We start from the raw sequence: 26,680 nt of genomic DNA, 5'->3' as shown, positions 1-26,680 counted from the left end.
TACCCTTTTTAATAGGGTTATCCAGGTGTCCATACCATTCTCTTCTGACCAACAAATTTACATTAAGGTGAAGGAAGTTTGCCAACGGGCTCATGCCCTTGGAATTCACCATCCTTATCATGTGCTCTATTACCCAGATAGATGGTAGAATGGCCTACTGACGACTCAGTTGTGGTGCCAGCTAAGAGATCACACCCTGTGAGGTTGGGGTGTTGTTATACGATAGACGGTACCTGCCTACAAACTAGGAGGGCAAGTGGTAGTGTTTTCCTTTCATATTACATCTTATAATCCACTTACGACATTTTTGTTTCTGTCCACACAACCCTAGGTTCCCTGGATTTTGAGATTCTAGTACCCAAAGGGTCCCCTGTTACTCCAGAGAAGAGTCATGGTCTGGTAAATTGGAAACCGTCTACCCTTTGGCTATTTCGGTATCTTCATTTGCTAAACCAATAGAGAGAAGCAGTTACTGTCCTAGACGGAATAATAGATGCTGATGAACAAGAGGAAATTGGGTGGCTTTTCAAAGTGAAGTCAAGGAGTGTGTCTAGAACCCAGGGGCTTTACTCAGGCACCTCTTCATGTGCCTGTGCTCAGTAATAACAATCCATAGGGACGTGTGCCAGCGGAGAGACTCACTAGAGACATGGCCCTTGTCCTGGATCGATTTCAGGGGTTGGCTGTCTGGGCACTTATTTCCATTTGTATATTTATACATTGACATGGGACCCCGCACGTGCTTCTCTGACCGCACAGCCCCTGTCCCTTAAGCTTAGGTTGAGTGCTCTCATCATGTGTTCTCCTGGTCTCCCGCCTTTGTGATTGTGTTTGAGTTTCTCACCACGGTCACTTCTAAGGGAAGGAGGCCCATTGTGTTCCCATTGAAGGTGCTTCCTAAATATCAGAGAGCACATGAATAACTAACTGTTCGGTGGACTCCTCTCCTAGGGACCCAGACAGCGTGAGCCTTGGAGAAACTGTGTTTCCCTTTTCCCATCTCACACTTGGCAAACAGGTTAGTGTTTCTGAGCCTCAGTTTTCAAATCTGTAAAATCAGTATGCAATATTCTCCACACAGGCTTACTACAGCATCAAATAAGATAATGCCCGTACGTATTTTGAATAATGCTCGGCACACGGCCGACCTTTTTAATACTAATAAACTGTTGGGGGGGGGGCCCGCCGAGTGCCTACTCTTTCCCTTGCGCATGCGCGGCGCTCACGAGCCCGCAAACCCCGCCCCGCGCGCCCCCGCGCGTCCCCACGTGTGCGCGTGTGCAACCGGAAGTCTAGTCCGGGCCAGAGGTGAAGGGGCGGGACCTCCGCAGGACGCCTGCGCCGTGAGAGGCCGTGCGGGGAAGGGGTGGGCTGCGCAGGCGCGCAGGGAGCCCCGGCTCCGGAGCATAAACAAGAGCGGGGTCGGGATGAGGCGGCGGTTGGTCCTCCGGCAGCCAGCTGCGGTGGCCCAGGCGGCGAGCGGGAACCGGCGCCGACCCTGAGCGCACGCGACCGCCCTCCCGCGCGCGAGCCCCGGGTCGGGCTCAGCCGCCCGCCGCGCGACCACCATGAACCTGGCGAGTCAGAGCGGCGAGGCCGGCGCCGGCCAGCTGCTCTTCGCCAACTTCAACCAGGACATCACGTAAGGCCTGGCCGGGGTCGGGGCCGGGCGAGGGCCGGGCCGGGAGCGGCGGCGGCGGGCGCGTCGCGAGCGGGCCCGGGGCGGGGAGGAGGGGCGCCCTCCCTGGGGACCCGGCGGGCGCGGTCCCGGGGCGGGGACGTGATGGAGGCGAGGCGCGTCCCCCACCGGCTGGCGGGCCGCCCCCGCGCCGCCTCGGCCCTCACCCTGCTCGCCTCCCGGCGCTTCTCCGGCCTCGTCGTCCGGGGCCGCCGTCCGCGTCCCCTTCTGCGCGGCGCTGTCTTGTCGTCGGGACGCTGCGTGTCCTGCCTGGACCGGGGCGCACTTGGCGATGAGCCGGGCCTGCGAGCGGGGACACGGCGCCGAAGGGGCTGCGACGGACACGCCCGAGGGGTGTCGGGCCCGGGGCCCGGGAAGCCGCCCCGGGGCTCGGAGCGCGGTTTGTCCCGACGGCGGTGCGAAGCCAGCCCTGCGGAGGCCGTGGGCGACCTGTGGGGAGGGCTCCTGGCTGCGGGGTCCCGAGCGGGGGCGCGCCGTGGGCCGGGGCGGGGGGCAGAGCGGGTCGGGGAGTGATGCGGGAGGCGTCCACCTGGGTGCTTGGGTGGGTGCCGGCTCCGTGGAGTCGGCGCGGCCCGAAGGGGAGCCCGCGGAGGGGATCCCGATGGCGCGAGGCGCACGCCGGCCGGTGGCGGCGGCGGGAGCGCGGCGGGGGAGGTGCTGCGCCGGGACCCCTGCCCCGGCTGCGGACGGGGCCCGAGGGCGGGACGGGCGGGGCGGGGCCTGGAGCTGGCGCTCCGGTGACGGTGCCGTCGGGGCCGCCTGGGATCGGTGCCCCGAATTCTTTCCTACCGAGTAGGACCTTGCGGGAAGTGAACTTGGGGACCGCGCTGTAGCGCTTATGATTTAAAGGTTACACCAACCAGCCACCGTGAGCGGTCCGTGCGCGGCAAGGCGGGTACAGCGCAAACAATTTGGGCCACCTGTGGCACCTGCTTATAGGTGGGACAGGCGGTATTATGTCAGTCCAGGTAGAGAACAGGATATTTCAAACCGACCGAGATTTAGTTTTGAAGCCCTTTGTGTTTTGAGACCAGTAAGAAATGGTAGCTTGACGGGGTTTTACGTTTCATATAAATTAGAGAATTTCCAAAACATTTTCTACCATTTTTTCAGGTTTTCATTTTTCATCATTTAGTTGAAAGGAAATCCAATGAGAAAGCATTCTCTTTTGCTGTTATTTCAAATGGGCTACCAAATTCCCTATATAATAGAAGAATGTTCCTCTGTCTGGCCTGGAAAAAATACCTTTTCATGCTTGGAAATCATATGCTTCCCCACTCCTCTGTGAGTCCTGGAGTTATTAGGTCAAGAGAAGATTTCTGTGTCGTAATTTTGACTTGCCAAAGAGACCTTGAAGAGACCTTGATATAATATGAACATAAATTGTAAGGAATAGTACGTTAGGATTGTACTAAAAGTTTATTAATTAAAACGACTATAATTTGTTTAAAAACTATACTTGAAAGAAATACTGAAGTTCCTGGGAAAAGGGTTGACAGTTTATACCTTTTCCTCCCTTACCCATCTCCAGAATTTATCTTAGTAGAGGAACACAGTTTTTCGCCAAAGAATATTGGTATAGGATCCACATTCACTGTATTTAAGTGAGAAAGTCTGGAAGCCATTTCAGTTAGTAGAATACATGTACATTATACAGTCATGCTTAACAACAGAATATTCCTTGCGTACCAAACTCTTTCAGTCCTGCCTTTCTTTTTGTACTAGTAATGGTTTCAAATACCGTATTTTTTTCTGTGATTCTTAATCCTAAGAGTATGAATAAGGTTTATTTGTTTTTTACCATTTTTGTTTTGTTTTGTTCTGTTTTTTTAACTAGAGCAGTGAAAAAGCCACCAAGAACAGCTGATCTCGGTCGTTTTGCTCTTACCTGGTTAGTTCCAATCCTAGTTTCTGAAAGTAACACTTTGGAAGGCTTATACTGGAGGAATTTTTGGCTTTTTGAAATTGAAGGTAACATACTAATAAGTCCCAGAGTATTGCTTGCACCTCAAATGGAAATATCAGGAACTGAATTTTTCCAGTGGATACCACTCAACTTAAGGGAAGTGATTTGGCAATGTCTATTTAAGTTACATTTCTAAAAGGGATGGAATAAAGAAAGGGCTTGATTTTCCAAGACTTCTGTTTGTAGAATTGATGTGAGTGTCCAGAAAAACTATGGGTATAGAGACAATAAAGAGACACTTCTCTGAATTTATTGCTTTCTTCAACTGAGTTTCTTCTAGGTTATAGTAATTGTTCTGGGAAGGTCACTTCTCTCCTTTTCCTCATTGGTAAATTCAGGGGTTTGGGAATAGATGGTTTTTAAGGACCTTTCGACCTTAAAGATTGAGGCCATTGTGCCTGCTGTGCAGCGGGTGTTTGAGGAGGCTGTTGTCCAACAGCCTTGGCCAGTGGGAAGGAGACTGGCTAGTGGTCAGGACTTGGTGTGACCCACGGGATCCATGTCGCCTGTAAGGGAGAAGTTAAGGTTCCCCCCGAGTCTCTGGTTTGGGTTCTTCGAGAACAGTAATAACATTATGGGACAAGGATCAGAGAAGGATTCGGTTTAGGACCAAGTGATGAGTTCTGGTTTGGATACCAGTTGAGTGTGAAAGGCCCTGGGGATCTCCCCACGGAAGCTGGGTTGGCCATGAGTGAGCTGGAGGGAAGGGTCTGTTGTGCAGTGAACTTACTAAGTAGGACTCCAGGTCTACCAGGCTGATTGTTTTCATGGGTGTGGCTGTCTCCACTTAACCCTACATTCTCTAACCTCTTTAAGGAGGAAGATAATAAAAAGGGAAAAGCCTTCAGGATTGATCATTGGCAAGAGAGTAAAGAAAAGTGAGTTAAAAAGATCTGATTCACATTTTTGCTTTTTTTCCCCCTCAGTGGAAATTACTGCCTTTCAGATATTGAACACTTAAGTTTAAATTCAGTGACAGAGACTTGCAGTTAAAGATGGTGGATCAGACACAAGCATTTTACTTTGGCTCCCTCCCAGAAGCCTAATAAAATGTCACTCAATAAAATATCAAAACGATGTTTTAAAGGGCTCAAACCCATAGGATAGGGAGGATGAGAAAGAGGAGGGACACGCAACAGAATTTTGGAAACTAGCAAGTGGTAAAGGAAGTGGATCCTAACTTGCCAGTGGAGAAAACAGGAGTGACCAACGTTGTTTAAACCACGGAGTCCCCACAAGGCTCAGGCCTGGCAGTCCAGGGAAGCTCTAGCAGTGGAGTGAAGGAGGGTGTGCGGTGAAAATAAGGGGATTGGCTCAAAGTACGTTTCAGAAGCGGTCACTCTCTGCCACCTCAGGAAACACTTAGGCCTGTCTCCATAGGGTACGACAGGCTCCCTGCATTTTTGACCCCGGACAGTTGAAGGCAGGAATATGGTGGTAAAATGAGGGATTAAGTAAATGTGTCCTTTGTTCTGTTACGGTTTGCTAGTTTTTCCTTTGTCAGTAAGATTTTCATTGTATTATCTTTAAAAAACTTACCACATGAACATTTGTTGGAGAATAAGATTATTAGTGGAATCTCATACTTAACCTGTTACTGTACCTCTCCCATTAAAATGCCATTGTATGGTCAGGCGAATCATGAGAAATTATTAAAAGCAGAATCTCTATAAAGAGGGGTGTGTGAACCTGATTGTTGATTTTGAGCTGAGACTATTAAACCTGTTTATATTTAATATCACCCTTTAAAAATGTCTACCTTTATTGGTAAAATATATATTCATACTCTACCATATACACATATCAAAGAATAATTGCAGTATTTTTGTTTACATTTCCTACTGATTGGAGTATACAATCAGTTTTGTAAAACATGCAATTAAAATTCTAGCTAAGGTATTTAATATCCTAAATGAGTTTCTGAATATCTGGAAGAACATCCAAGTTCTGATGTTTGATCAACAAAGCCCAGTTTTAACAAATTCTGCCTTTTGGGAGCACATCTGAAACCTGGGTATATCAGAATCCAGGTTCTCATTAATTAATAAAAGCTCATTATTTTGCCCATGGAGGAAGCCCCCTCTAGACATACTAGTAAGCATAGTGATCTGGTTTTGAAGTCAACACGAAGAAAGGGAGAGGGGCTGTTGATGATAGGATCACGAACAAAAGTGACAACTGTCAGCAAAACAAAAGGTGAAAAATACTTGTATAATCTCAGTACTATAGCCCAGCCATTTGATACAGGCACACAAAACCCAGAACTCCGTGTGGTCTGAGAGGGTTACTGTGTTGTGATAGTACAGTAAGGTGTTGAATGATGTGAGATTAGGAAGATGGTAAGAATTTGCCATCCCCTTGTGTCAAGAACACAGGAGAGCATATCATGTAATACAAGAATGGTTTTTTTCTTAATCATAAATGGTGGGGGTAAAGGTTTTGGTGCTTAAACTAGCAACCCTTAGTTAATTAGAAAACATTTTCCTGAACACCAGTTTCCCAAAAGTTATGGATTGCTGAGATTTTGTTCTATTTTTAGCCTTCCTAGGTATTCTTGTATTTTTGTTGGTTCCCTTATTACTTTTCAAAATATTTACAAGCAACAATACCTAATCATTTCATTGATATAATTCAACATAGTGAAGTATTTTTGCACAGAAAAATGATATGAGCTGGTAGAGTTTTGTTTCTGTTTATACTTCTAAGATAAACCAATTGCAATTTAAACATTTAAGGGTGCTTACAGCAGCTCTGTTCTTGGAATACAGTTGACCCTTGAACAACACAGGTTTGAACTGTGCAGGTCCATTTATGCGGATTTTTTTCAACACAGTAAGTACACACTCGGCCCTCTGTATCCCTGGGTTTCCCATCCACGGACTCAAACACCCGTGGATATGTGCATTGTTATTCTAGGCCATTTTATATACGGCTTGAGCATCGTGGATTTTGATATCTGTGGCGTGGAGCTGGAACCAATCCCCCCACCCCACCCCCATTACTGAGGGACAACTGAGTTTTTGGGTAGTCCGAAGTTATATACAGATTTTTGAGTGTGCACGGGTGGGTTCCCCTAACCCCCACATTGTTCAAGGGTCAGTGGTCTATTCTACATATGTGTGAAAGAGGTTGAGAATCTCGTCTTTAATAGATGAAATGGTCATTAAAATAGCCCTAATTTTTGTCTTGGTGTGCAAATATTCATGATAGAAAATGTCAGTCTTCATTATTTCTCGTCTTCTGGTTTATCTTCTGCCTCCACCTGTTTTCGTGCCTTCCCAGACATGAAATACACAAATGATCCCAGTATCTGATTCTTTGCATGTCCTCCCGCTTCCTGCTTCAGTCTCATCCTGTTTTCTGAAAGTTGTGCTTTCTTCTTATTTTCTACCTTGGTCAGTCAAGTTCTGGAGAGTAGCGACCTTCTGATGAGGAAATACTTTGTTTCGTGCCACAGCTCTCCTGTGCGAGGGGACCTGGAGAGCTCTTGAGGCCCCTCCAAGCTCTTAGCAAAAGCTGCGGTGTTGGTGTGGAGTGGTGAACGCGGAATCTTCTGGATGAGGCTCTGAGAACGGAGCCTTTGTTTTCTCCTTCTAGCCCCACTGTGGGGTCCCCCGATCCAGGTCCTCCGTTTTGGTCTGGTCCGTTTTATTTCCATCCCATGGCTCAGCCATAGCATAAATGATCGAGCGGCATGTGTTAACTGCCTTACTGAAATGCAGACATGTCATCATCCATGTAGGCTGTAAATACCGTGTTTCCCCGAAAATAAGACCTAGCCAGACAATCAGCTCTGATGTGTCTTTGGAGCAAAAATTAATGTAAGTCTTATTTTACTGTAATACAAGACCGGGTCTAGAATATACATAATATAATATGTAATATATAATATAATAAAATAATATAATACCGGGTCTTATATTGATTTTTGCTCCAAAAGACACAGTAGAGCTGATTGTCTGGCTAGGTCTTATTTTCGGGGAAACACGGTTCCTGTTTATACATACATATCTGTTTAATCAGAAGGTGAGCTCACTTTTGGACTCGTGCATCTACTGTGCACATATATCAAATCACCTGAGAAACCCCTTTTTCTGAAGGGATCATTAATTTAGGGTTGGTTATTTTCATGTACATGTCAAACTTGTCTTTAAAGTTTTAAGTTTTAAATAAATATATTGTCTATTTTGTTGACCTGCACCTTTTCCTGGCTGTGGGGTGTGTCATCTTCCTTGCCACCTTCTCCTTTCTGCTCAGCCAGCGCTCACCTGGTTCAAACGACGTATAATTATTTGTGCTAATTTTTGTAGAGATGATGGTTACTGTTTGGTAACATGGAGCTAGTTTGTGCATTATCATTGTCTACATGTATCAGCTCTTATTTCTGAATTTGGCTTTTTTGCAGGTCCCTAGCTGTTGGTAGTAAGTCCGGTTATAAATTTTTCTCCCTTTCTTCTGTGGATAAGCTGGAACAGATCTATGAATGCAGTAAGTGTTTGCTTTATTTTTCCCCCTTCTTAAAAAAAAAAAAAAAAGACAAGTTATACTTGAATTGAAATGCATCCTTAAACTCGACACTGTGATTAAAGCCCAGATACCCCTTCACCGATATTCTTCTTTCACCTTAGTCTACTGAGCGGTGACAACTGAACGACTTGCGAGTATCTTCCCAGCTCTTTTTGTTTATTTTCATACTTACAAGTGTACCTACAGAAATACTTGTTTGATGGGTGTGTTTTTAATACACGGTATCATACTGTGTTGTTTATTCTGTGATTTCTCCCCCTTTTCAATGCCATTTAAACCACTTAGGTTTCTGTCATAAAGGGCTTCCAGAAAATTGAAATTTTTACAGTCCTGTAGGAATGATTTATTTCCTTCAATTGTCATTTTCTGGAATTTGAGTAGCCGACGTCTCAAAGGCAATGCGGAATTGCAGAAGGGTCAGCTCTGACTTCTCGCCCAGTCACTTACTGTGTGACTTTAGTTAGATTGTTGCGTCTCTGGCCCTCACTGTCTGGTTTCCTTTTGTGGATGTACAAAAGGAATGTACAGTATCTGGAATGTACTGTACATTGTATGTACAGTATCTGCTGGATAAATAGGAGTAGATGCAGGACCACCCCCACAGCCCAGTGAAAATGTGATGGAAAACTCTGCCCTCTTCCCACATAACACATAACATTTGTTTAATGTGAATGGACTTCTCATACCGTTCTTGGCTCCATTCACTCCCTAAACGTTTGTTGAGGACCTGCTATGTCCCAGCCCTGTTTTGGTTGTGGAGATGCAGCAGGGACAAAGTTCCTGCTCTCTTAACACATTTAAATGGAGGAAGACAAAGAACAAGTAAATATATTGGTGTCCAGTCTTAGGCAGGGGGACACAAAGACAAGCAAACACAGACATAAATACAAGCCCCCACCCCACTACTATTAACATAAGATGAAGACAACGGTAAAATAGTAGATTCTTTGTGCCAGTTGTTTGAAATCGTAGAGTTCTCGTGACCCACCAGGAAGGCGATCACAGGCTTCCATACTCCCTCCCAGGCCTTGGCCTGCTCTCTCCAGGTGAGCCCTCAGGTGCCCCCTCACCGCCATCAGGAAGTATGTCTGCTTTCCCCAGCAAGTCCCTTGTTTGCTGCTTCCCCCAAAGGCAGGCACCCAGGCCCTTTATAGGGAGACAGCAGGGAGGCAGGATTCTTACAGTGTCCCTGACTGGTGGTTCCTGCTGGCTGCCTTAGATGTTGCTCTGTGGTCCTCACACTTGCCCCTGATGCTTGCTAACCCTTCTAAAAAAGCCTTTGTTCTAGTGTGATCTGGGTGATAAAATAGCTGTGAACTAGTGTGCTCGCTCATCTCAGGTGGGTGTCAGTGTTTCTGGAATTCTCCAAACCGGCTGCTTTCACTTGACTCTGCACAGGATTGCTCCCTGTAGGGGAGTTTTTCAGAGAGGGGTAACCCAGTCTCTGGGCTTTTACTGTGACTGAACATTTATTACATCTGCACCCAGACGAGGGCCTGGAGTGTGCTGTGAAGTTGTCGCTGTGGAGGCTAGAGTCATCTGTTTGGAAAGCCACAGAATCCCCCCCCCACACACACACACACACACCTTTTGGAGACGCAGAGCTTAGAAAGGGTATAACAATACACCCCTTCGATTGCTGTTCCTCAATTGAATCAATTTAATGGCTGTTTCCTTGAAGCTTCTGTACTGGTTTTTGGCATCTCATTTTTCACAGATTTTGATGGAACAAAATGTGATGTCTTGATAGCATTGTTAAAAGGGTGGGTTTTTACTGACCAACATGGTGAGGTGGTATGTAGATTTCTTTGTTGTTCTTCGTGAACTTTGGTCCTTAAAAAATAGGTCATGAACTGAACATAGAACTTTTTGAGGGTTAGTACTTTAAACCAAAGCTATTAACTTTTTTTTGCTCCTAGAGCTTTATCCACCTTTCTTTCCCATACTTGTATTGACCTAGAGAAAAGATTGTTTTCTGGCATTTTGCTACAGATAGAGCAAAGAATAGTACTTTATGCCTCAGAATTGAGCCCAAGCTCAGTATTGGCTCATGCCTCACAACTCAACCATCCATCATAAAATCAGACCTTTGCACTTAGTCACTTGCTGTTACAGAAAGAATGAGCCGGAGCTGGTCGTGGGAAAAACAAGACTGACAACTGCTTGTTCTTCTTTTGTTTATTTAAACAGAAAAACCTTTGCCCAGCAGCAGTGGAAGTCTTTTTTGTTTGTTTGTTTTAACTATATTGTTGTAATTTCAAACTTAAGGGAAAGTTGCAAGAACTCCCATGGATCTTTGCCCATTGCTTGTGTGTGCCCGTTTGTCGTTCTCTCTCTCTGTTTGTCCTTTGTTACTTTGAAGATAAATAGTAGGTGAATATGTGATCTCTTGTCCCTGAAATATTACTGCAATGAAATCTCATCCTGTTAGGCAAAATAAAGGGTGTAGATTTTTTATTGGTGAAATATCACAGAAGCTTAGAGGGAAAAGTTGGCTTTTTCAGATTCTGCGTTGTGTATGTAGCCTTGCTTTTTGAAAGTTTCTGAGCTGGGAAACATGTCTCATGAAGCACTAAATTCTGAAACTAAACATAGCGGACACTTCCTTGCCTCAGCAAAAGTGACCAGAGCCTACTTCCCTGAGAGAAATGCCTCCATAGACATATAGCACCTTTTTTCAAGGAACTAACCGCCATTGCCTTTACAAGCCATCATCTGCATCGTAAGGTTTGAGAAATGGTGCTTTCTGACATCGTTCTGATTTGGCAGACCATGCACTGGGTGGAATATTCGTTGCAGTGAGATTTATCGTCATGGGTCACGCAGGGGAGAAACTCCAGTAGCCTCTCTCTGCCTAAATCTGATGTAGTGGAAGATCAGGCTCTCAACATGTATCTCCTATCAGAGCTCCAGGCATCTGATAGGCCTCTTTTGGAAGTGTCTTCTGTCAGTTGCTGAATAGCTTTGTTCTTCCCTTCTTCCCGCTATGGAAGTTTTGTCATCGTCAGCCCTACACAGCACTGGCAGAAGCAAAGCACCTTCTTTCTGAAATCAAGTAATTAGTTTCTGAAATTCAATATTAAAGAGGTAATCTCTAGAAGAAAGTTTTGCAGAAACTGGCAGAGGCCACCTCAAATGTGCTGGGAAAGCAAGGCCATGGACACTTGAGGTCCCTGCAGTTTCCATTCACATGTTCTGAGAGTTACTGGCACTGGTGTCTCAGTGACGGGCCATCTTGAATGATTACACATGTGCAGCCTTGTTTCTCTTTCTTTCCATTTGATGCCAGTGCCCTGCAGTCATCAGGCTGATGCTTCGTGTGCCATTTTCTCAGGGGACGGCTGAGTTGTGTGTCCTTCGTTCTAGGGGGAAGTGACTACTCTGGAAATGTGGCTTCTATGTATGTTCATGTGTTTAAAAGTTCCCTTGGGAGGGAGGTGTAAGAAAAAGGTGAAAGAGCTTAAAATAATAAGTAGAAAGATGGTGAACCTAAGCCACTACCAGCGTATAAAGATAGGCTGCTTTATGAAAGGTGTATTCCTCAAAGACCTAGGTGCGTTGGTACAGAAGACTGAGGAACTCTGAAGTGAATCCTTTTGTCTTGTTACTTTTTGAGCAGTGACAAAAATGTGTTAGCTGCAGGTGACAATGGCTCTGGCCTTTTTCTGTTTCCTGGCTCCTTTGGAAATCTGATGGAAGTTACAGGTGGTTCCCCAGTATATAATTTGGGCAGTTGCAGTTGAAGCGACCCCTTGAAGCCAGTGTGTGTCTAGGATCCAGGGCCACGTGGTCCCTCGTGGTCCCGTGAGTTTCTGCCCTGACACCTCTGACACCTCACTTCTGCCCTCTGTCTCTGTCACCCGTTTTCTCACAGGGATTCAACTTGATATTTAAAGTCCCTGCTGCCCTATACTTCTTAACATCACATTTCTGCAATAACCTGCCTGTGTGGGTTTTTTAAACAGCTTTTTGAGACATACTTTATGTGCTGTAAAATCACCTGTTGAAAGTGTACAAGTCAGTCGATTTTAGTGTATTGACGAAGTCGTACACACAGCCTACCATGATCTAGTATTAAAACACATTTATCATTCCCCAAAAGAAGCCCTGAGTCCATTAACAGTCACTCCCCATTTCCCCACCCGCCTCGGCCCTGGGCAAGCACTAATCTACCTTCTGCCATTGTAGATGTGTGGCTCTGGACACTGCAGAGAAATGGAACCACAGTGATTGGCTTCTCTCACTGAGCACATCGCAGGGTCCATCCACGTTGGGGCGCGCATCAGCATGTCATTTGTTTTTATTGCTCAACATTTCATTGTTCTGTTGACCACCATTTGGGTTGTTTCCACTTTGGGCCTTTATTGTGAGTAGTGCTGCTGTGAGCATTCGCCTGCAAGTTACTGTGTGGACGCACATTTCCATTTCCCGTGAGTAGACAGGTACCTGTGGGAGCAGGATTGCTGGGGAGTATCTTTGTTTTCCCCACATGTGCGTACAGCTGTTGGAGAGAGAAGCAACAGATAGAAAAGCATTTTAAAGGTGGTAGATATTGCCAAGGTGCCCTTTAAAGAGGTAGTACCAGCCTGTTTTTATTAATGGGATGGGCACCTGTCTTCCTCACTTCCTACAACACTAGGCATTATTAGACATTTTAATACTTGCGAGACCAGTTTGAGATTTAAAAACGTGTTCATTGCCCTGTTTACATTTCTTAACTCATAACTGAAATGGAACTCTTATTTTTTTTAATATAGTCACTTGCTTTTTTCCTTTTATTTTTTTTTTAAATTTTATTGGAGTATATTGCAGTACGGTGTGTTTCTCCACAGCCCATCAGCTCTAAGTCGTCCTTCAATCTAGTTGTGGAGGGCGCAGCACAGCTCCAAGTCCAGTTGCCATTTTCAGTCGTTAGTTGCAGGGGGCACAGCCCACCATCCCATGTGGGAATTGAACCGGCAACCTTGTTGACAGCTCGCGCTCTAACCAACTGAGCCATCTGGCCACCCCTCTGAAAGATCAGTGGCAGCTCGTTGTCTTCACTCTAGTTGTGGAGGGCGCAGCTCACTGGCCCAGGTGGGAATCGAACCGGCAGCCCTGTTGTTCAGATCCTGTGCTCTAACCAGCTGAGCCATCCAGCCGCCCCTGTAGTCATTTGCCTTTTTTTTTTTTTTTTTTAAACAGGACTCTATTGGGGGAACAGTGTGTACTTCCAGGACTTTTTTTTTTCCAAGTCAGGTTGTTGTCCTTTCAATCTTAGTTGTGGAGGGTGCTGTGCTGTTCAGCTTCAAGTTGTTGTCCTTTCAGTCTTAGGCGCCCTCAGTGGAGGGCGCAGCTCAGCTCCAGGTCCATTGCTAGTTGCAGGGGGCACAGCCCACCATCCCTTGCGGGAGTCAAACGGGCATCCTTGTGGTTGAGAGGACGCGCTCCAACCAACTGAGCCATCCGGGAGCTCAGCGGCAGCTCAGCTCAAGGTGCCGTGTTCAATCTTAGTTGCAGGGGGCGCAGCCCACCATCCCTTGCGGGACTCGAGGAGTTGAACCGGCAACCTTGTGGTTGAGAGCCCACTGGCCCATGTGGGAATTGAACCGGCAGCCTTCGGAGTTAGGAGCACGGAGCTCTAACCGCCTGAGCCACCGGGCCGGCCCATCGTTTGCTTTTTTAACAACTTGTTTCTTTCCTTTGCCTGCGTTTCTATTGAATTATTTGTCTCTTACTAATTTAAAGCAAATTAGTCATTTGACACGGGTTGCAAACATTTCTTCTGAATTGTCGTTGTCTTTCTGACCTCCCTATGTGTTTTTGTCCTCCTGAAGTCTGGAATGTTTGCACGTTTAAGTGTATTCATCTTCTCTTGTAAGGCTTCTGAGCACTAGAAAGGCTTGTCCTGTCCCTGGGCTGCACGGGACAGTCTCCTGTTTCATCTCCTAGTTCCCTGGTGTTTTACATGAAATACTTGATCCACCTGGAACTTACTGTGATGTACGGAGTCTTCTGCTTTTAGTCACAGGCTGGAAAATAGTTTTCCTATGTTCTTATTTGTTTAGAGGGGCTTACTGACGTACTTATGGGTGAAGTGTCAGGATGAGGAGCTTCTCTTTGAACCTCAGGCAAAAAAAATAGTTGAAGCTAAAAGGCAGAAATTTCGTATTTGTTAAATTTAGGTGGTGGGTATATGGAGGTCCTCTGGCGAATATTTGTAGTTAAAATAACCTTGCTGTCTCCACACACACACTATTGTTTTTAAAATTCTAAAAGAGATCTCATCTGCTTTTTCTCATTAAAATTTCAGAAAATGTTTTCAAACGTGTACTTGGGTGGGAGAGATACCCAAACACCCTGACCCATTATTAGTTCTCTACTTTACATCAGCAGATACTCCCTTAAATATTTCAGCATGATTGTTGCTAACTAGAGGTCAAGGTTTTAGTTTTTTCTTTTGACGTAATATTTGCATACAGTGGAATGTACAGCTCTTAAGGAAACATTCCGTGGGTTTTGACAAATGCATACGTCTGTATAACCTGCACTCTATCAGGGTTTACCATCACTCCAGAAACTTCCGTCATACCTGCCCCCAGTCAGCCCTGACTCCCTTCCATCCCCTGAGAGGTAAGCAGCGCTCTGGGCTTTCTCTGCCATAGATTGAGTCTGCCTGGCCCAGAACATCCCGAAATGCAGCGGGCGCTCTTTTCTAAGGTTTCTTGCAGTGTGATGTTTTCAGATTTATCCATGTTGTTACATGTGGCAGGTGACCCTTGAACAATGCGGGTTTGAACTGTGCGGGTCTCATGTATATGCAGATTTTTTCAGTAAATACCTGTGTTTTCTGTCTGCGGTTGGAGGTCTGCAGATGCAGAGGGCCGACTGTATGCATTGATCTTGCTATTTTATATAGTAGACTTGAGCATCTGAGGATTTTGGGGGGGGTCCTGGAGCCAATCCCCCAAGGATACCAAGGGTGGTTAAGTTTTTAGAGAGTCAAAAGTAAATATGAGGATTTTCAACTCCGAGGTGGATCAGCACCTCTCATTCAAGGGTCAGTTGTATGTGAATATATGACAGTTTGGCCATTCCCTATTGGTGGACATCTGGGCTTTTTCCAGTTTTTAGTTAATATGAATAAAGCTGCTGTGAACGTTCTTGTACAACTCTTTGTGGATATATACCGCGGGTGCCAAAAAATGTATACACATGGACACTTCGGTCAGCGTTGCTCAAGCAGTAGTTCACCGTAATCAGAAGTGTCTGGATGCTGATGGGAACCACTTTGTGCACCTCTTGTAATTGCAGAAGTCTAACGTGACTTGTATTTATCTTTTGTTATTGGTATATATTGAGTATTACAATTTTAATACAGTTTTCCTTTCTTAAAATGTGTATACATGTTTTTGACACCCTCTGTATTTTCATTTTTCTTGGTAAATATCTAGGGATAGAACACATTTCATTTTATAAGAAATTACCAGTGGGGAGGCCGGGTGGCTCAGTTGGTTAGAGCGCGAGCTCTCAACAAGGTTGCCGGTTCAATTCCCACATGGGAGGGTGGGCTGCGCCCCCTGCAACTAAAGATTGAAAACAGCGACTGGACTTGGAGCTGAGCTGCGCCCTCCACAACTAGACTGAAGGACAACGACTTGGAGCTGAGGGGCCCTGGAAAGAAACACTGTTCTCCAATATTCCCTAATGTAAAAAAAAGAATCAACAGAGCCAAAACCCTTTTAAAAAATTAAAGAAAAAAAAGAAAAGAAAGAAATTAACAGATGCTCCTAAATGTTGATCCCATTTCCCGTCCCCTCTGATGCTGTGTGACAGTCTGGTTGCTTTCCATCCTCACCACCACTTGGTGTTATCAGTCTTTTTAATATTAGCCGTTCCGGTGCATGTATGTATAATGATATCTCTTGGTGGGTTTTTGGTTGTTTTTGTTTGTTTTTTAAAGTAATTGCGGTTTTTGCAATTTTTAACCTTTTTATTTATTCTTATTCCCCCCTGTCTTCCGCCTCCCCCCCCTCCAGTTCAAGCCGTTGTTTCTCAGTCTAGTCGTGTAGGACCCAGCTCCCTGGCCCATGCTGGTCTTAGGAGCCTTGCGCTCCCCCGGCTGAGGCGGTCGGTCGGTGGTTGGCCGCTCACATTGGCTGCTCCTGACAGCACACAGCAGCTCACGCTGCCTGCCGGGTGGAAGCTCACACCAGCCTCCAGCTGCTCACGGCAGCCCAGCTCCAGGGAGAGCCATTGTTCACAGTCTTAGCTGTGGAAGGTACAGCTCACTGGCCCGTGTGGGAATCGAACCGGCAACTTCAGCGTTCGGAGTACGGTGCTCCAACCACCTGGGCCACTGGGCCGGCCCTCGTGATTTTAATCTGAATTTCCCTGGTGACTAATGTTGGGCACTTTTATGTCTTTGTTGGCTGTTTGTAGGTCTTCTGTGAAATGCCTGTTTGGATCTTTTGTCCCTTTTTAAACTTGACTATTCGTCTTCTATTATTGAGTTGTCAGAGTTCTAGATACACTGGATACCAACCAGTCCTTTGTCAGATAATGTCTTGTGAATGTTTTCTCCCTTTCTGTGGCTTGTCCTGTCTTTTGAGCAAATATGTTGAATTTTGATGAAGTCTGATTTATCCTTTTTTTTTTCATTTATGGTTTTGCTTTCTGTGTCCTTTCTGAGAAACTTTTGCCTATCATGAAGTCACAAAAATATATTCCAGGTTTTTTTTTGAAAACTTTATAGTTTTAGCTTTTATGTTCAGTTTAGTGATCCATCTGAAATTAATTTTGGTGTATGGTGTGAGGTCTGAGTCAAGGCTAATTTTTTTCTTAATGGATTCCTGTTGTTCCACCATTTTCGAAAAAATTATTCTTCCCTCACTGTATTGCTTTGTTGCTTAAAAACAATCCTATAAGTGTGGATCTAGTTCTGCTCTTTATTGTTTTCCACTGATTATTTGTCAGTCTTTCTGTCAGTCACACACTGTCTGGTTTACTATAGCTTTCTTTATATACCAAGTTTTGAAGTCACATGTGTAAGCCCTTCAGCTTTGTTCTTTTTCAGGGTAGCTTTGGATATTCTGTTCTAGATCCTTTGCCTCTCTGATTTTAAAATCAGTTTGTTACTGTCAACAAAAAAGTCGGCTAGGATTATGCTTGGGATTACATTGATCAAGAGATCAATTTGAAGAGAAGAATGAATGAATGAATGAATGAATACATGCTTAAAGCACCTGACACAGCTGATATTTCCTGTAGCTCGGGAAGACAGGCTGCATATGGAAACGATCTAGATTCTTGCTATGCGATTTAACTACATTCCAGAATTCTCTTTGCTTCTAGAACTTACCCTTAGGTAAGTTCTGAACTTACCCTTAGGTAATTACTGATAAAACAAAGAAAGGATAAGGAGCGATTGGGGTATAGGGTAGTCAGTAGGGATGGGGGTGAAATAACATCTGTGGAGGATCCACTGTGTCTGCTACTTTCTGTGTAAGATGCTGTCTGCACTTGGTGTTTAATCCAGTCTGTGAGTAGGGAGTATCCCCTCTGTAAGTGGGGAGCAGGGAGCTAAGCGGGATAAAGCACCGACTCTGAGCCAGTATCTGCCATTCCCTCTTAATACGGTAGTACCATATAGAGTAGTTGATCCCCTGTTTACATATGAGGAAACAAGACTTAGAAAGATTGCGTCATTCAGAGACTATGTGGGGACCCATCGTATGTCAGGTACCGTTGAAATGGCCAGGCAGACGGCTGTGGGCAGGAAATTCAGCCTCTGTCCTCATAGAGCTCACCCTCCAGAGTGTGTACAAGGAGGACCAGTGGGTGGATGTACAGGCGATCACAGGAGATTGCCAGGAAGGGCGTGAACAGGATAACATGAGAGAGGAGCTAGGAGACATCCCTTTGACAGAGTGGGGGGTGGGGGACGGGCCCCTAAGGAGGTGGCATTTGAGCTGAGGGTGGGCCTTCCTGGCAGGGAGACGCTGAGAGTGGTTGTCTGTGGCTCCTAAGTGATGAATGTAACCGTGGTCTGTCTGCCCCAGGACTCATCGTCACACTTCCTGTGCTGCTCTGGGACTTCCCTGTAGCCCAGCCCCCTCACCAGGCACTCACCATCCTAGCCCCATACTGCTCTGCTTTACATACGTCTACACGTATACACGTGCTTGTGTGTGTGCAGATTATGCCTATTGAACTGGATCCATATTCTTTCAGCTGATACTGAAGACGTGTGCATCGTAGAAAGATTGTTCTCAAGCAGCCTCGTGGCCATCGTCAGCCTCAAAGCTCCAAGAAAGCTAAAAGTTTGCCACTTTAAGAAAGGAACTGAGATTTGCAACTATAGCTACTCCAACACGATCCTGGCCGTGAAGTTGAACAGGCAGGTGAGTGACACTCTTAATTGCAATCAGACTGTCAAGTGTGCCCTGTCCCATGTCTCGGGTTTTCAGTGTGGCTTTGATGGTCACTGCCGTCGCAGTACCCTCCAGTGCCTCTCGGACAAAGTCAGCAGTCCTTAGCTGCCATTGCTGATCCCTCAGCCATCTGGTCCACGCAGCTGCTCGCCTCAGCCCTCCACCCTGCCTCCACCCGGTTTCCTCAGCAGTGTTGCTCTAACCGCTCCATTCCTGATGCCCCTGCTCTGTGCCAGACTGTTGTACTCATCCTTCCAAGACCTGAGTTCAAGGGTACAACAAGGCCCTTGAACATGGCTTCATGTGGGTGGGCTGCCGTAGGAACTTAACTCCTGTCACTGTCCAACAGCCTGGGTAGAATGGGTTTCGTGTCTGGTGTTTGTGTGATGTTGCAGTTTCCAAGAACCTGTTGGCGATGTCGCGTGAGGACTCACTGCATCCTTACAGTTGAATAGTTGAATCACAGCTTCTTTTGCTTCTATAAATGCTCCTTTTAAAAATCTGTTAGCTTCTTCTTTTTCCTATTTTAATCTGTTAATTTAACTTTTTAGGATGAAGGACTTAGTGCTTTCTAAATCTTGCCCAAACTCACAGAGTGGACCAGTTAACTAGCACTTGTGTTGACCTCACGGCTCCCTCGTGCTTTGCTTACTCACAAGTCCAGCACTGTCCTCCGGCCCTTGAGCATTTGTGTTTACAGTGAAGTACTCTGTACGGGAAAGGCTGGGAAAGCAGCCAGACGTGGAACGGATCCTGAAATGTGGCTGAAACTGGGAATTGGTCCGTTAACTGAAAACATTGGTTAAAATGGGAATTCTAAGACCTAACATGTTGACCTGTTTTAAACTTAAAACATACACGTGTACGTTCATGTAGCAGCTCGTGGAGCATGTGCGTGCCCAGTTGTCCTTGCGTAAATCCTCCCCTCGCTGCGTCAGCTGCAGCTCCATCCATCTTTCAAATGCAGCAAACACTCAGACACCTGCACAAGAAGCTGCGTGCACAGTGGGCTTTTACACTTCTAAGAAATGCCTAGGCTTTTACTTTGAGGTTGCCATGCCTAATTCAACACCAGTATTCAGGTACCAGACCCACCAAGGGGAGGGTGAGAGCCGAACAAAAACAAAACACGCTTTTCTTGGCTGTGGTTGACCAGTTTCTGTGATAAGCGTTAAATGGAATAGTTGGAAGTCCTAGAACAAGCGACAGAAATAGTCTCGGGCACACTGGCTCAGATGAGGTGCTCGGTGCTCAGGAAGACCGCCTGTGATGGCCGGCATCCTCTGCCACGGGTAGCCCGTCTCGTCTGCAAGTGTCGTAGAACTAGAAGGAAGGCTGAACGTCCTAATGCAGCTGCACTGAGCAAAGACGAGTGCACAGCGTGGCTCTTTCTTTATGTTTGTTCTCTCTGTCCCCGGGTCTCCTAGAGGCTCATAGTGTGCCTGGAGGAGTCTCTGTACATACACAACATCCGGGACATGAAGGTTCTGCACACGATCAGGGAGACGCCCCCGAACCCAGCAGGTAAGTTAACGGTTTTTCTGATTCTGCCTTTTGAAGGCAGTTGGGTTTTTCCTCAGTGTAGGTTCCACAGATGTAGCCAGGTTTCAGACGTGTTGACCTTAAACCAAGCTCCCTTCCTTCTAATGCTGCTGGTCTTGTGTCCACATAAATAATTGGTTTAGTCAGCTTCCGGTTTGGAGGTTGCTAATCACTTCCAGCCAGAGGCCTTGAATCCGTTTCTACAATTCCGCTGTCACCTGAGGCGGCGGTTTGGAATGGAGAACCTAGAAACCCAACCGTGCAGGGCCCAAGGTGGCTCAGAGCTCTCTGACTGACACGCTCTCTGTTAAGTAAATGCTCTGTTACCAAAAGACTACGAAGGCAGCCCTCTGGGCTTAACACCGCGCTGTCCTCCTGTGTCCACACAGGCCTGTGTGCGCTGTCCATCAACAACGACAACTGCTACCTGGCGTACCCAGGCAGCGCCACCATCGGGGAGGTGCAGGTCTTCGACACCATTAACTTGGTGAGACTTCTCCTGTGCTGCACAGCTCTTCCCAGGGTGCCTCGTTCCCGAAGTGGGTGCTGTGCGCCTCTGACACCCACGTTCCTTGGTCCGGCACCACAGTTCTCACTGCTGCTCCTGATGGCAGAGCAGGTCTCGGGGAGCTGCCCCCACATACGGCACTGTGCTCATCCCCCGTGTGTGCTGGAGAATGGGGGAGGAGCCCACACTCTCGGATGGACTGCTGTGCTTTTCTTAAGGTTCCGAGCAGCGTCCCTTGGCCCCGCGCCCAGTAAATGGGCGCCCTTGGTGTGGGTATTAACTGGAAGGATGCTCGTTGGCATGTTGAGCCTAATGACCAGTAGCACAGCGTAGCCCTGCTGCGTGGCAGTCACATTTTCCTGCTTTACCCTTCCAGAGAGCTGCGAACATGATCCCGGCTCACGACAGTCCTTTAGCCGCACTGGCTTTCGACGCCAGTGGAACCAAGCTTGCCACCGCTTCTGAGAAGGTAAGTCTGCTGTACCCAGTGGAAGACTAGTTCAGCGCTTTCAGCAAACTTTTCAGGTCCGTTCAGCAGTCAAGTTACCAAACGGTTTCTGTATCAAGCAGCTCACAGAGAAACATGGACAGCCTCCCACCTGTCGCGCTGTGAGATGTGCTGCCAGGAGCCGGCTCTCACCTGACAGTTGTGACAGGAGACAGACGAGAGCGAAAGTGCCGTCATAGCCATGCATTCGCCCAGTGCGCTTTGACATGACGACACTGCCGTGTGCTGTGAAGTTCAAACACCTAAATGGCTGTGTAGTGTTCAATTTTGATTTACTTAAACTTCCTTTTGGAACATTGATATTGTTTCTGATATTTGGAACATATTAGAATAATATATTAATGATATATAAACGTGTTAGTTAATATTTAGACTCTAATAATGTATTTAACTCATACATACATCTTTTTACACATCTCTAATGATTAAAAGAGTCAGTGAGGAGAATTTCTGGGATAAAAGGCTGTGGCCTTAAAGCTCTCTCTGTGTGGGACAGAATGGCTCAGGCAGTCCCTTCCATGTGAACCTCTTCTCGGCCTCCGTGACACTAAGGATCCTCATTCTCTTCCTCGTGGGGACTGCCGCTGCTTCTTCGAACTCTGCTGTTCCTCGCTTCTTGAAATTCTGTTCTGTCTTCTTTCTCTTGGCGGGGGTGGAGGGGGTCGCACCTGTTCTCCTGCTCTGCTGCTCTCCTCTGAGCTCTGGTGTCTGCCCTTCAGTTGCTTGCTGCCTGATTTTACTTGGATGCTTTCTCTGAAAACCTGAAATGGCCTCCCCTCCTAAGTCTCCTCTTCCCTCGAGCCAGCCAACCAAGTGAGATACAGAAAGTTAGCTAGCTGCTTTCACCTGTCCTGCGTGGGTCTTTATTCCTGACTCTCATGCACAGTTTCTATACTGATGATGCTACCATTTATAGACCACTTACATCATGAATTAATACTAGACCTTTTGTATTCATTACCTCACTTGATCCCCTCGGCGAGGTAAATGTTTTCCTGTTCTATGTTGAGAGCTCAGAGAGGTTATGCCCAGGGTCACACAGCCTGGCAGAAACAGAGATTAGACTCAAAGCCCGGCTTTGCTTTTGAACCCTGCTGGACTCTTACGATATCACCTTGTTCTTTCTTCTCCCTTGGGAGCATCGAAATGGCCTGTTACCTCTTGATTAATTCAAGTCTTATCTTTATGATTTTTATTAGGTCTTAGAAGGGCGCGCTAAAGCAATTTATGGAATACCAAGGCCAGTAAAAATAGAAGTGTTTTTCTGGGCTCTAAAGAGCAACTCTTGATTTACTTTTAAACAGAACCCTCTTAGTTCGGGGGATTAGACTACCAGTGACCTTGGCCCTGCTGTGTACAAGGTGCTGCGGTCACAGCAAGGCAACGATGCATGGAGCGTAATCCTGCCGTCGGGGACCTGCAGCCAGGCTGTGACCAACAACAACTCATTAATTAGTAGTACTCAGTGGTGGTGCCACTAAGGAAGGAAATATACCAGGGGTGCCGAATGTAGACACATTTTCAGAGCTGTTACCTATATGTTACTTTCCAAGTTGAACTGAATTACGTAGCAATGTGTAGTGTGACGTATGCTCAAAAGATGGCGTTAATCAGATGAATGCCAGTGTCATTCATCCTATTACAATTTTGATACAGTTTTTTCCTTTTTCAAAATGTGTATACTTTTTTTTGGCACCCTCTGTATATATAAATAAAAGTTTAGGCTACAAAAGACAAAATTTTTCCCATGGTTATTTTTATATACGAATGCACCATTTTATCCCCCTAATTCTCAAGAATTACAAACCAGTTGGTGTCCTTCCATACAGAGAGAATTGCTGTCTTTAAAAAAACATCTCAAAACGGGACCCATGTTATCTACAGCCTGATCTCACCCTATGTTCTATCAGTCTGTTTCTTGTGCTATTTTATTACAATAGTTTGGTGGTATTCTTTTAACGTCTACATGGTGAAAGCACTGTGGAGTTTCACTTTCTTGGCTGATTTCTCTTTCTTACTCTCCCAGATGTTTGGGTTCTGTCTTGTCTACCCACAGACCCCTGTGAATGTTTGAGGAGGTGGGAAATAGAAGGGTAGTAGGGAAACTGACATCCTCAGAAAACTTTATTTCTAAGCAGGGAGGTGCTGTAGCTTACCATTTATTCATATTTCCTTTCGTCTTAGTACAAGTTTTATAGGTCTTACCATTTTGTGAGTTTAGACCCATTCCTTTTTAGGCAATTAAGTAACATTTCCAGTTAATCAGTTCCCTTAATCAGTAACTCAAAGTGGCAAGAAAGGACGTCAGTGGGGCCTGACACTTCTTCAGACCATTGGGTTAGGGCGTCCTTCCCAAGTTGGGGTACATGCTTTAAAAGGGGTTTGATTTAATTGTTTAAACTTCAAATGACTTAGAAAAAAATAAAACGATTATATTCCACATTTGACTTCTAGGCTGTTAGTGTTTAGTAGTAGGTTGACGTAAAGATTTAGTAGTGAGCGAACGGGGTGTTGTGGTGTGCTCGTGGCAGAAAGTGTGAAGGAGGTTATGCAAAGGGCCGCTGGCCAGTGGGCCAGGAGAGGGTCTCTGACACTGCATACCGGCCTGCTGCACGCTGCCACTGAACGACGTTCCCCATGTTTTGTTTATAGTCTGAAGGGAAAGAAATAGAAAAAGGTTATTTTTATTCCGCTGAGATTCTCTTTTCTTCCCTTTTTTCCCTGTCACAGGGGACCGTGATTAGGGTATTTTCCATTCCAGAGGGACAGAAACTCTTTGAGTTCCGGAGAGGAGTTAAGAGGTAAAGTACATAAATCTCCAAATTGATTCTGGAGCCTGTTTGGATTTCAGTTTCACATTCTCTCTGACCAGAAAGTGGAGACGTAAACACTGGGCATCCCGGTAAATGACAGGCATTTTCCCAGCCCAGCTGGATGGTCGTGGGAGATGAAGGGACATTTTTACACAGCAAGCTGGGTTTCATTGGTCCATGATCCCACCTGAACGTAGAGCGATGGCCAGATGGCCCCAGAGCATGGAGGAACGCACAGAGTCGGGCCCCTATGCTGTGTGGCTCCTCGGCCTGCTCTGAGGTGGCAGGCTCAGAACTTGTGACCTGGTTAGCAGATTCCTGTCCTTATCCTCTACTCTGACAATCTGTAACCAGCTTCCACATCTCCCCTTTCACCCCAACAAATGGCTTTGGTGCTTTCTTTAAAAAAGCCAGCCACAGTGTGGAGCTCCCTCCACGCCTCATCCATCTGCAAACCTTGCTGGGTCGCGCTTAGCCCTCCCTCCCATGACCTGCTCTGGAGGAAGGAGCAGCTGTCCTCTTCCTCCTGGACCCTCTGTCACAGGGCTCTGGGGCCAAATTCCAAGGGCCCACTTGTAGCTATGTGACCTTGCTCAGCCGACTTGACCTCTGGGGCTCTGGTTCCCACCCCAGTTGGGCATCTGATAGAACCCACCTCCCCAAGGTCGGGAATTGGACCAGGAAGTGCTGATACTTGGGAAGTATTCCAGAACTTGTAGCTGTGTGCGTCCATCTCATTTCCCATTCCTATTCCCCATGTCCTGTCCCCCCAACCCTGCACTGTCATTGCTCCCTCTCCTCCATGGGGTCATTCCCACAGATGTGCAATGAGCTTTAATGTCCTATCTCCAAAGCTAGATGCCCAGCCCTGCCCTCTTACCTCGTCCTTATGTTTCTTTCCCTTTTCTCCCTTGGTTTTCCCGACAACACACCTTTCTAGAATTTTTCTCTTTGGCTGCTTCTGCTCTGTTTACTCCTACATCTGTTTTGCCTGGAACCTCTTCTCACCCCTTCTAAACCTATCGCCACACATCCTCCTAAACCATGTCGTCTGCCTGCATGCTGATGTACATGTAGCCAGGCTGCTTTCCTGAGGTTCCCTATGTGTCTCCTGCCCTCTGGACGCTAGGCACAACCAGCCCAAATGTGCCCCCATCTGCTCATACGTCTTAGTAAATATTACCACCATCTCTCCACCCGGTGCCAAGCCAGGGGGCCTAGGGACACCTGCTTAGGCAGCAAGCATGCGTCTCTCCCAGGTCAGTCCCTCCAGACCCTCTGTCCCCTCCTCGTGTCCCGTCCCACCCGCTCCTCCCCTTCCATTCAGATCGCCTTCTGACCTCGCACTCACCTTGGTCTCTGCCCTTGGCCCCTTTAGTCCTTTCTTCAGACTTCAGCCCAGGCTGTTCTTTGAGGATGTGACTATAATTAGAGCACATATGGAACCTTCGCTGCGTCCTTTTGCCTGTAGATTAACTTCAAGCCCCTCCGGCCCGCCCTTTGTTGCTGTTTTATCCCCTTCCCTTGTCCCAGCCAGTCCCAGCCCCACTGTACATTCGGTCCCCAGAAGAGTGCTCTGTCTCCACGGGGGTCTTGCATATGCTGTCTCCTGCGCTTGGGCTGTCGTAGTGACCCAGCGCCTCCTGAGTCCTTTGAGTCTGTGTCAGGCTCCCTGGAGGAGGCCTGTCCCTGACCCCCCAGCGGAAGTAGCCGTCTGGCCTGTGCTTCCGAGGCCCCGGCACCCCTTTGCTGGCACTGGTGTAGTACTTGCACTCCCACCTCGCTGAGCGCTGCAGAGCTGACAGGGCTGGGAGCACGGAGCCTCGGAAAGCTCCTGAATTCACTGGGAGCCTTCCTGCTGACAGGATACCGCCTTTCTGGGGTTTAAGGAAATGCAGGTGCCTTTCATGGCTTTAGGATTTTTACAGTGATCTTTAAGATGTACTGTAGAGCGTGTCGAATGCGGAAAGCTTTACTCTTAAACACTGTCAGAGTTGCCAGCTTACCCTCTTGCGTGTTAAAAACGGCTGTAATTTACATTCAGTTGGCTATAAAGGAATATTAAAGGATTGCTCTTGTTGTTACCTTTCAAACATACTTCTCTCAAGAACGTTTTTGAGAAAATGTCTCAGAGGGACAAGCCTGATGCAAGTAGGCCTGTTGTGGGGACTTTTCGTCTCTGTGGTTAGTTACCAGTCCTGCAGGGCTTCGGGCAAGGGCATAATGCGGCCCCTTCACCTGTTCCCTAGGTGTGTGAGCATCTGCTCCTTGGCCTTCAGCATGGACGGCATGTTCCTCTCCGCCTCCAGCAACACTGAGACTGTGCACATCTTCAAACTTGAGACTGTGAAAGAAAAGTGAGTTCAGACATACATTTGCTTCCGAAACTACAAAGCACTTTCTCTGCTTACTGACTGGATGAAAACGTGAACAGACACTGTCCTGCCTTCCAACATTTTTGCCTGTAAAGACCCTGGCACTGGCTCGAGAATAAATGTCATGAAATCTAGACAGCAGCAGAAGGGATTTGTCCCCGTCAGATGGTCTTCTAATGTGGAGCGTGCGCTCAGGGCAAGGTGTAGCGTGAGGGTGACGGTGGTGGTCTTTCGGTTAGTACAGACATCCGCCTCTCAACACACTCCTTAGGCACCGAAGCACGCCTGATAGACTGCCCGTTGGCGCGAGCACGTGTCTCCAACCTGCCC

At 46.7% G+C, this 26,680-nt stretch overlaps 1 protein-coding gene across 3 annotated transcripts in view; it reads left to right on the top strand.

Moving 5' to 3' along the window:
• The first annotated feature begins 1,329 nt into the window (after positions 1 to 1,329).
• Positions 1,330 to 26,680, top strand: part of WIPI2 (WD repeat domain, phosphoinositide interacting 2) — a 29,436-nt gene continuing 4,085 nt past the window's right edge. For all 3 annotated transcript variants that reach the window (XM_081034779.1, XM_081034778.1, XM_081034777.1), the window contains exons 1-8: positions 1,330 to 1,642; positions 8,071 to 8,153; positions 18,405 to 18,574; positions 20,032 to 20,128; positions 20,536 to 20,633; positions 21,031 to 21,123; positions 23,893 to 23,963; positions 26,225 to 26,332. In XM_081034779.1, the coding sequence (XP_080890905.1) occupies positions 1,569 to 1,642; positions 8,071 to 8,153; positions 18,405 to 18,574; positions 20,032 to 20,128; positions 20,536 to 20,633; positions 21,031 to 21,123; positions 23,893 to 23,963; positions 26,225 to 26,332 (794 nt within the window). In that variant the 5' untranslated portion in view covers positions 1,330 to 1,568. The remainder of the gene's footprint in view (positions 1,643 to 8,070; positions 8,154 to 18,404; positions 18,575 to 20,031; positions 20,129 to 20,535; positions 20,634 to 21,030; positions 21,124 to 23,892; positions 23,964 to 26,224; positions 26,333 to 26,680) is intronic.

This window comes from Rhinolophus hipposideros (genome assembly GCF_964194185.1).
Source record: "Rhinolophus hipposideros genome assembly, chromosome: 23".
NCBI lineage: Eukaryota > Metazoa > Chordata > Mammalia > Chiroptera > Rhinolophidae > Rhinolophus > Rhinolophus hipposideros.
Note: the sequence above shows the minus strand (reverse complement) of the source record. Positions and strands in the feature narration are given on the sequence as shown.